At 36.4% G+C, this 11383-nt stretch overlaps 1 protein-coding gene across 1 annotated transcript; it reads left to right on the top strand.

Annotated features, from left to right (window-relative positions):
- The first annotated feature begins 3357 nt into the window (after window positions 1–3357).
- Window positions 3358–8571, top strand: LOC145983325 (uncharacterized). Its single transcript, XM_083116468.1, has 2 exons — window positions 3358–3683; window positions 4536–8571. The coding sequence occupies exons 1-2, from the start codon at window positions 3358–3360 to the stop codon at window positions 8569–8571; spliced, it is 4362 nt and encodes a 1453-aa protein (XP_082972594.1).
- Window positions 8572–11383: the final 2812 nt, after the last annotated feature.

Here is an 11383-nt window from a genome sequence, read left to right as displayed (position 1 = left end):
ATTTCTGAATTACCTTAATTTATTGCAGAGCGTTGGTACAAGGAACTGATCTCAAGAAGAGAGTTTCTGACAGAAATGGAAAAGAAGATATCAGATGAATCCAGGAGACCAGGGAAACCAAAAAACGCGAGTGATATTTTGGGAATTGAAGGCTCCTTCAGGCAACTCGCTGTGGACTGAGACACTGAATAAACCACAAACATTACAAATAAAACATTTTGTATTTGCCTTTCTCGCTACATCTGCGAATACTAAACATAAGTAAATTCAATCAACAATATGCATGCATGTATCAAATGCAATGATGAGTCTTGTATTATTCATTTAAAATTCACATGGAACAGCTACTGTGACTGTAGTTATTTTGTCATTAATTAAAGTAGGGCCAATTAGAGTAGTTTTCCAATGGAAGCCGCAATTTAATTACACATGATCAGACATCCATACATGAGCCAGATTACGCAACGAAAAGAATTGAGAAGATTAAAAATATGACATGAAAACCATGAAAAAATAATTGTCATCTACACCTCACATATATTCACATTCAAAAATGTTTTGGACAAGGTACTGCACACATTAAGGTAGAAAGGAGAATTGTCTTCGGAAATCTAAACATATAGAGCAAATAATTTGCATTATGATCTAATAATCGCAAACAGAAAAAAGTTTAAAATGAAATAATTTCAAGCCGAAGCGGACTGGCGTGTAGCCTAATATTTCTGTGTTTTTATATTTTTTTTACTAACACCTCAATAATTGAACAATTCATATTTTTTTCTGCTCTGTAACACTGTAAACACACAAATGTTATACAGCTATACGATTCTAAAACCTTCAATGAAATATAATTTTGTTAAAATAATTTCATTCAATGCACTTTAATCACGAATTCCTTTGGTTTTATTCAGTATTATATCAACGTACCGATGTTAGAGAGTCAATCGTTTAATAGAATGTTTGACGAAATGGAATACTTCCAAATATTTGGCTCATGTAAATGTCATAAAAGTAGCTTAGAAAGGTATAAGCTGTGTGTAAACCTACACCTCCAAGATCTCACCAGACTTGGACAACAGCCGGATGCCGCCTTTGATTAGCCGCGAAAACCTTATTTCTGAATACATAAACTTGTTTATTTGTTTGAATTAATTTTTAAGTACACTTTATGCAAAGAAAGGCTAATCGGGACTGAACCTACAACTCAAATTGGTATCCGAACCACTACGTGCCTCCACTAGGTGCATGGCTTTTTTTTTTTTTTTTTTTTAAGATTTGGATTTGATGTTGACAAGAAGTAAGTCAAGTCACTGCTGGATAATATAATAAGTATATTGCAAAATCATGTAGCAATAAAATAAAGGGATTACTGTTATTTTATGTCATTATATAGGTATTAAATAAACACATACCTACAAAACGTGTTCTTTGCGAGTAACACTTGAAGTTTTTGAAAATAAGGCTGTTATTTTCCGTCATTAAAAAGTTAAATAACACAGTTATTTTTTATTGTAGGAAGGTAGAATGTACGGGGACCAGGGTAGATGTTTGGAAGGGGAACTGTGCAAAATGGGGGGTGTCAAAAATCCACCTCGCCCGAGTGAAACTTTTATCTTGAGCTTCCCCTGACCGTGGAGACGTAAACACTTGAGTTCGATACCACCAATATCAGTTCAGTGCTGTTACGTATCATAAAAAAATATTTCAGTATTAGTTTATTCTTATGCCACATATAATTGTAAGTTCACTATTCTGTGCGCAAGGGAGAGATAGATGAATATGTTTATGTAATTGTTTATATCGAAAAACTTTTGTATCGGTGTGCCTAGATGAGTTAATAAATGATTTATTAACAAGTTCCTTTTTTTAATATGTATATTTCATTCTCTGATGGAGCTAGTGGCATAAGAGACACACTACCCTTCACATCACACACATATTATTTTGTTTTTTAGTAATGCCTTGAAGTTGCTTTTGGTAGTTTATTTCTCTTTCAATAGAGACTTTAGTGAATGTCTTCTTCTTAGCTTCGATATGCAACATACGTTCACACAATTCGCTCTCCCCTTTTCACCACCTATAAATATTTGCGGCTTTACTTCGAATATAAGTATTGGATATTTATCATACTTCACATCTTTCACACTCTACTAAGTGTTATTCAATTTGAATAGCATATATGAATTCTGGTGATGAGATAATGGTTTCGTAATTATGAATGAAGTAATGAATTTGGTATGAATTTCGTCCATTCATTCTCATCTTCGGGATTAGGCAAAAGTAGCAGAAAATAATAAAAGCAAATCTCTGTAGATATGTTTCTTTCTCTTTTTTTCTTTCTATTTGTAACTCTCTCATCATTTGATTTGGTCTCCCATCTAGCATTTAAATTACAAAATAAATTGGAGATACTTTTATGAACAGTAATACTAATTTCAACAGTTCTCAATACGTCAGTAATGCTATTATCTGCTGTTTTAGTGTATAAATATATGTAAAAATTATATTGCTTTATTGCTATTTCTGTTCTTTAATAAATGCAATGAAAGTTTCTGTATAGGGCCAAATGTTTGCACATAACAACAATTTCAATACAATTTCTGTATAGGAATGTGTTCTTGTTTTCATTATTTGGTTTTGATGATGTGGGTTGGATTGCTTTTGTTCTCAAGAGATGGCGTGTGTGGTCCGTGTGTCAGCTGTTTGCGTGGGCGCCAAGTAAAGAAAAACGGTTAGTGAGAGAGAAGCATCATGGCGCGAATCGCGATAACCACAGCTGGACATTACTAAGAACATACGTCGTCTAAAGTGATTAGAATTGCCTTTCAGTGATACTTCATGGTAGTTAGTGCATTACAGGTAGAAAATAGATGTCTCAAAAGAATCAGCGTGTGCATTTGTTATTGTGTTTTCTTACAAGAATCAACGCAACTCCAACATTTTTATGGTCCTCCAAGCCTTGGATGTCTTACATCTACCTGACTTTGTGAACTGTAAACTTTGTGGTGAACGGTGTGTTCTAGTTTTGCATTGACATAGCGTGGTCCAGTTGTGTGGATTCGTGTCTCAAGAACTGAACGTTTCGTGCGGGTGGCAGAAGGGACATTCCGGAATCTCGATACTAAATTTATTGCGTAGCAAGCATATTCAGAAGGCGGGGAAGGAAATCAGCTGATTCTTCGTGCGAGCAGTGCAGCAGTGTTTCCAACCGGCGAGACGATTGTGTGTCCAACATCGGCAACGCTGAAGTTTGCAGGTAATCAGGCTCATTTTAGTACCATTTCCTTTTCCTTTCATTACATTACATTACGTTCATTAATTGCCTTATTGTGAAACCTTATCAGTTATCCTTTCACCATGACAGAGGCAGAGATTAAACGTTTAAAAGTTGTGCGAGGAAGCTGCAAAGGGCAATTGACCCGTATGAAAGCATTCGTCGATGCATTTGACATTAATATACAGAGTGTTCAGGAAATTAAATTGAGATTAAGTCACTTGACAGAGATGTGGGACAAATTCAATGACGTTCAAACCAGTTTGGAACTTCAATCGGAAGCAACCGAAGAGGAAGTTCACAGAATAGAATTTGAAGAAAAGTACTACAGCATTAGGTCTCAAATGGAGACAATAGTGATGCGGCATGATCAAATGAATCAGCCCAGTGTTAGTACTAGTTCTGTTACGTCAGTTCAGTCTCAACTTAGACTTCCAAAGATTTCCATACCCTCTTTTGATGGAAATTATGAAAACTGGCTTCCATTCAAGGACAATTTTAAAGTGTTGGTCCATGATAACAATACATTACCAGCAATACAAAAATTTCATTATTTGCGGTCCTCTTTAAAGGGACAAGCCAGTAAGCTAATTTCAAACTTGCATGTTAGTGAGGCAAATTATACAGTAGCATGGAACTTGCTCACTGAAAGATATGATAATAGCAGGCTTATTGCATCACATTACGTTAGTGAACTATTACACATAAAGTCGGTGCGTAAAGAAGATGCAAATGAATTGAGACAGTTTGTAAATACAGCAACCTCAAATCTGAATGCTTTAAAGGCTCTTAAACTTGAGGTGCCTTTGGATGAAGTCATTTTATCACAACATTTTGTATCTCATTTGGATCACAATACTCGTAAGGAATTTGAATTATCACAAGAGCATGATTACTTTCCTACCTTGTCAGAATTATTTGCATTTGTAGAGCGCAGGTGTCAAGCTTTAGAAAACATGAAACCGACACATAGTGACACCAATGCTAAGCAGTTTCAATCACATGATAAACAAGGTAAATTCATGAAACAAAGCAACACGTATTTAGCAACATCCACTAACATTCAGTGCATGTACTGTTCCGCAAATCATACTTTGTACCAATGTGAGACTTTCTTACAGGCAAGTTATAAACAGAAGCAAGAATTTGTGAAGAAGAAAGGTCTTTGTTTTAATTGTTTATCTTCAAAACATTCAGTGAAATTTTGTAAATCTGGAAATTGCAAAATTTGTAATTTGAAACATAATACTCTCTTGCATAGGGATACACCTGAAAGACCAAGATCGTCGAGTGTCAGTAACAATACAAGCAATAGACAACAATTGAATTCTAGGGTGTATCCTCAAGAAAGCAACAATGGGGCAAGAGATGAAGCACCTCAATCTTCATATTGTACAGTCAAAGAAAGACACACTTCACAAGTTTTATTGTCAACTGCCTTAGTGAAGGTAAAAGGCAACAATGAACAATTTCATTATTGCAGAGTCCTCTTAGACAGTGGGAGTCAGTCAAATTTTGCAACTACATCATTAGTGCAGAAACTGCGACTGAAGAAAGAAAACTATGTTGTTCCAGTCCAGGGAATAAACAATTCGTGTCTTGAAACTAAACATTGTGTAGATGTTGTAATCCAGTCTAGAACATCTAATTATACAACAACAGTGAAGTGTCTTGTGTTACCAAAAATCACAGGCGACTTGCCCACACAGGTAATCGATTGCAGTACTTGGAATCTCCCAAAGGATATTCAGTTTGCTGATCCTTCATTTCATCAGCCAGGCAGCATAGATTTGTTGATCGGATCTGAACTATTTTTCTTGCTCCTACGTTCAGATAGAAGAACAAGAATAGGAAATTATCCTGTACTTCAAGATACAGAGTTAGGATACATTTTAGCAGGAGCTATGCCTCAACAATGTGAAGCACCTACAACAGTTACTTCATGTTTTGTACGTACTGAAGATAGCCTTCAATTACAATTACAGAGGTTTTTTGAGTTAGAGGAAGTATTCACAAAGACCAAGAGCAAAGAAGAAATGGATTGTGAAAGGCATTTTCAAGAAACAACCATCAGGCAGAAGGATGGTAGATTTATGGTTAGGCTACCATTCAAACCAAATCATACTGAATTAGGGAATTCGTTTCAACAAGCAGACAAAAGATTTCATCAGTTGGAAAGAAGATTAACAACACAGCCAACACTCAGGCAGAACTATTGTGAATTCATGGACAATTATGAATCATTAGGCCACATGAAGCAAATTAAAACTACTGATGAAGAGAACAAGGAGTCATATTACCTACCGCATCATGCTATTATTAGAGAAAGTACTACAACACCTGTGAGAGTTGTATTTGATGGATCATCGAAAACAGACAGTGGACTATCCCTTAACGATGTTCTAATGACAGGGCCTACAGTCCAAGAAGATCTATACTCTATTGTACTGAGGTTCAGAACGCACAAGATAGTTTTTACAGCAGATATAGCCCAGATGTTTCGCAACATTAGAGTCCATCCTTATGACACTAAATATCAAAGAATATTGTGGAGAAAATCACCAAACGAAGAAATACAAACTTATGAATTATTAACTGTAACTTATGGCTTAACCTCATCGCCGTACCAAGCTGTTGCAGCATTACAAATGCTTGCAAGACAGGAAAACGAAAACTTACCCAATGCATCCAGCATATTATTAAGGGATTTTTATTGTGACAATGTAGCATCAGGAGGTGATAACATTGAAACTATGCTCAACTTACAGTCTGAACTGAATGAACTCTTGAAACGAGGTGGATTTATTTTACGCAAATGGTGCTCCAATTGTGAGGAATTGGTGCAAGCAGTACCAGAAGAACACAGAGAAGTTCATTTACCATTTCAGTTCAATAATGAAGCAGAAATAAACACATTAGGCCTCATCTGGCAACCATCAACAGACAAATTTTTAATTTCGTGCAAAGTAGCGAAAGATGGAGACTTTTGTTCACCATTAACGAACATAACCAAACGACAAGTTGTGTCAATTGTTAGCTCCATATTTGATCCACTGGGACTTATCAGTCCAACTGTCATTTTATACAAGATGTTTTTGCAGAAACTTTGGAGTTGTAAATTGGAGTGGGATGAACAATTAGATTCAGATTTAAGAAACCAATGGACGAATTTGTATCAACAACTACCAGATATAGTTCACATCCAAATAGAGAGATTTGTACTGACAACAGAAAAGACAAATGACATTCAGATACATGGATTCTGCGACGCAGCAGAAGGAGCTTATGGTTGTTGCATTTATATCAGATCAAGAGATGAGTCAGGAAGAATCAATGTTAAATTACTGTGCGCAAAGTCAAGAGTAGCGCCAATCAAAAAAGTTACTTTGCCACGACTAGAATTGTGCGGTGCTCTTCTATTAGCTAAACTAGTTAAGAAAACAACACCAATTTTGAGAATTCCAATTGACAGTACATATTTTTGGACAGATTCAAAAATCGTACTTGGGTGGCTAGCAGCGTCTCCCACTCGATGGAAAACCTTCGTAGGTAACCGTGTTGCACAGATCCAGGAACTTTCTGCTATTAACCAATGGCATCATGTCACATCTAAGTGTAATCCAGCAGATTTGATAACAAGGGGAGTAGAACCAAGAGCCCTCAAGGATTCGGAAATTTGGTGGAATGGACCTACGTGGTTAAAAGAAGATACTTGGCCATTACATGTTATGGAAAATAGCGAACTTGAAGAATGCATAACAGAACAAAGGAAGATAGTTACATCAATGTTTAGCAAGATACATGGAACAGAAGCAGATTTCATGCTGAGATTTTCCACATTACAGAGATTGCTTCGTGTAGTAGCAACATGCTACAGATTCATTTACAATGTTAAGAATCCTGTTTCGAAGAGAACAGGAAACTTTTCTTATGTTGAATTACGTGCAGTACTAATGAAATGTATCTTAATTGTGCAACGCATTTCATTTCCACAAGAAATTCATGACTTAGAAGAAGGACAACAAGTATCAAAAAATAGTCCTATCAAGGATCTTCATCCATTTATTGATGACAGACAGCTGTTACGAGTTGGCGGAAGACTCGAAAATTCAGAATTGCCATATGAGAGCAAATATCAATTAATTTTGCCTACCAAACATCATCTGACGCAACTCATAATTGAATCAGAACATCGTCGTTTATTACATGCAGGGCCTCAATTGTTGATAAGCTCTTTAAGACAGGAATACTGGATGCCACATATCAGACAAACAGTAAGATCTGTCTTGCATAAATGCTTAATATGTTTTAAGTTGCAAGCCAAGGCGTCACATCAACTCATGGGACAATTACCAAGCCCAAGAGTCACACCATCACGTCCATTTTTAAATACAGCAGTAGATTATGCTGGTCCTTGCATCATAAGAACAAACAGAAGAAGCAGAATCACTACCAAGGGATATGTAGCTATATTTGTGTGCATGGCTACTAAAGCAGTGCATATTGAAGCAGTTATTTCCTTAACGTCAGACGCATTTATCGCTGCTCTACGCAGATTTGTTTCTAGAAGAGGAAAATGTCAAAACATATACAGTGACAACGGGACTAATTTTGTTGGAGCTAATAGAGAACTGAGAGAACTCAGTCAACTCTTCAAAGCAGAACAGCTAAAAGGTGGACTTGAAGATTTTGCAATAAAAGATGGAATCAACTGGCACTTCATTCCAGCTAACGCGCCCCACTTTGCAGGATTGTGCGAAGCCGCTGTAAAGTCTATGAAATATCACTTTAAGAGGATAGTGGGAAATGCTACTTTGACATACGAAGAGCTTGCAACATTGTTAACGCAAATTGAAGCATGCCTCAATTCCCGACCCCTGACCTCAATATCTGATAATACCAGTGACACCTTTTACTTAACACCTGGTCACTTTCTTATAGGGTCACCTCTCATGTCCATACCTGAGCCTGATTTAACTAACTTGCCCCAAAACAGTCTTTCTAGATGGCAACACATTCAGCAATTACAACAACATTTTTGGAAAAGATGGTCGAAGGATTATCTCCACGAACTACAACAGCGTCGTAAATGGACGGCTTCAACAGAAAATCTTCAACCAGGCATGGTGGTTCTGGTCAAAGAAGACAACGCACCTCCACTTACATGGAAAATAGCAGTAGTGGAAGAGACGTTTCCTGGTAAAGACGGTGTAGTGCGTGTGGCAAAAATTAGAACAACAACTGGTTTTACTAAAAGACCAGTGAACAAATTGATTCCCTTACCTAATGACAATTGAATTAGCAAATCTGTTGATTGGAATTTATCCAATCAAGAGGGGGGAATATGTATAGGAATGTGTTCTTGTTTTCATTATTTGGTTTTGATGATGTGGGTTGGATTGCTTTTGTTCTCAAGAGATGGCGTGTGTGGTCCGTGTGTCAGCTGTTTGCGTGGGCGCCAAGTAAAGAAAAACGGTTAGTGAGAGAGAAGCATCATGGCGCGAATCGCGATAACCACAGCTGGACATTACTAAGAACATACGTCGTCTAAAGTGATTAGAATTGCCTTTCAGTGATACTTCATGGTAGTTAGTGCATTACAGGTAGAAAATAGATGTCTCAAAAGAATCAGCGTGTGCATTTGTTATTGTGTTTTCTTACAAGAATCAACGCAACTCCAACAATTTCTGTTACTGACGTGTCAACAAAAGTTGGTCACGTTTAAAGTAAAACTCAAACATGATAATGTTCTTTGCAATGTTCAAATTTTTCGATGGAAATAAACACTCGCCTTTGGTTTTCACAATGTGATACTTGCTTTCGGACTATGTATTAAATAATGTCTCTGATACTCTTACTATAATAATCGGCAATACATTTATTTCAAACAAAAAAACTCCTGTGCCATGTTGACTGATTGATTTGCTTTTTTTTATTTTGCCTTTTGTGCCGCTTTTGCCTAATTTCCGAAAACGTGCATTAGTGATAAAATGATGAAACTGTTGATTGGACACAGACAAACATCCATGTCCAGGCCAGGATTCGAACTCGGGACTCCTGGCGTCGTAGCGCTATTTGATAACCACTCTATTTTATTATTGATCCAAAAAATGTGTACATGCTTAGGAAATTATATTTTAACATTTACATGTTGTTTTACTACAGTTACAAAATTTGGTTCTACCTTAACATGTATACTACATTTTTGTATAAACTATATTTATGTATACAGGTAAAGTACTATTAGGAAATTTGCAAACATTTGTTCCTGGTTATTGAGTGATTTTTTTCATAGTGTTCTTTCAAGAATAAACTCACATCCATTGCACTGCATTTTGTTTTGTGGAAGGGAAAATATTGAATTCAGGTAACACTATACCTGTTTCCGTGAACTGAGTTATTGATGTGCGATATATAGGACTTAGCATAGTTCTTAGTTTTATCCATGCCTGAGAGAAGTTTCTGCACTTTGTGATCCTATGGGTTAAAGAGTCCGGCACTTTACAGGAGAAGCAGTTTGGGGAGTCACTTATTCCGTATTGATAGGTCCTATCATCTGTCAATATAACACGGTGGACCACATTGTACCAAATTGATTGTCCGGCACTTGAAGGGTGTTTGGTTGTGACATTTGTCCATATCTGTGTCCAATTATGGTTGAGGGAGTCACGAACTATATGTGGCACTGTGTCCGTTTGACTATTTAATTCTCTGTATAACAATTTTACAGATGGTGCGACGTGTTCGTTCCTTAGGAAACCACTCCGCCAAAGTACACTGCTCTCCTGAGTCATGTGGTAGGAACTAGATGTCTGTCAACCTGTAGTAGCACCATTTTGAATTCGAAAAATTCAAATGCCAGGATGATCTATGGGTTTTGTATAGTTTTGAACAACCTTTAAAAAGTTTTGAATCCGATTCAGTTTTTCGTAATAACGAAATCAAAAATGCTACTACAGGTTGACGCCTCAGTAGCACTTTCACCAAATTCAACGGAAACGATGCCATTTCGTAGTCTAGGTTATGTATCGTTTTGAACAACCTTCAGAAAGTTTTGAATCCGAAGGACAACTTCAAAAATTCAAATTCAAAAATGCTACTATAGCAGCACTTGTTTTGAATTCGAAGAATTTCTATGCCAGGATGATCTATGGCTTTTGTATAGTTTTGAACAACCTTTAAAAAGTTTTGAATCCGATTCAGTTTCTCGTAATAACGAATTCAAAAATGCTACTACAGGTTGACGCCTCAGTAGCACTTTCACCAAATGAACAGAAACTATGCCATTTCGTAGTCTAGGTTATGTATCGTTTTGAACAACCTTCAGAAAGTTTTGAATTCGAAGGACAACTTCAAAAATTCAAATTCAAAAATGCTACTATAGCAGCAGCACTTGTTTTGAATTCGAAAAATTCCTATGTCAGGATGATCTATGGGTTTTGTATAGTTTTGAACAATCTTTAAAAAGTTTTGAATCCGATTCAGTTTTTCGTAATAACGAATTCAAAAATACTACTACAGGTTGACGCCTCAGTAGCACTTTCACCAAATTGAACGGAAACGATGCCATTTCGTAGTCTAGGTTATGTATCGTTTTGAACAACCTTCAGAAAGTTTTGAATCCGAAGGACAACTTCAAAAATTCAAATTCAAAAATGCTACTATAACAGCACTTGTTTTGAATTCGAAAAATTCCTATGCCAGGATGATCTATGGGTTTTGTATAGTTTTGAACAACTGATAAAAAGTTTTGAATCCGATTCAGTTTTTCGTAATAACGAATTCAAAAATGCTACTACAGGTTGACGCCTCAGTAGAACTTTCACCAAATTGAACGGAAACGATGCCATTTCGTAGTCTAGGTTATGTATCGTTTTGAACAACCTTCAGAAAGTTTTGAATCCGAAAGACAACTTCAAAAATTCAAATTCAAAAATGCTACTATACCAGCACTTGTTTTGAATTCGAAAAGTTCCTATGCCAGGATGATCTATGGGTTTTGTATAGTTTTGAACAACCTTTAAAAAGTTTTGAATCCGATTCAGATTTTCGTAATAACGAATTCAAAAATGCTACTACAGGTTGACGCCTCAGTAGCACTTTCACCAA

Source organism: Lepisma saccharinum, unplaced genomic scaffold, assembly GCF_977018435.1.
Source record: "Lepisma saccharinum unplaced genomic scaffold, izLepSacc3.1 HAP1_SCAFFOLD_795, whole genome shotgun sequence".
In the NCBI taxonomy this organism is placed as follows: domain Eukaryota; kingdom Metazoa; phylum Arthropoda; class Insecta; order Zygentoma; family Lepismatidae; genus Lepisma; species Lepisma saccharinum.
The sequence above is the reverse complement of the archived record's forward strand: the minus strand, read 5'-3'. Positions and strand labels throughout refer to the sequence as shown.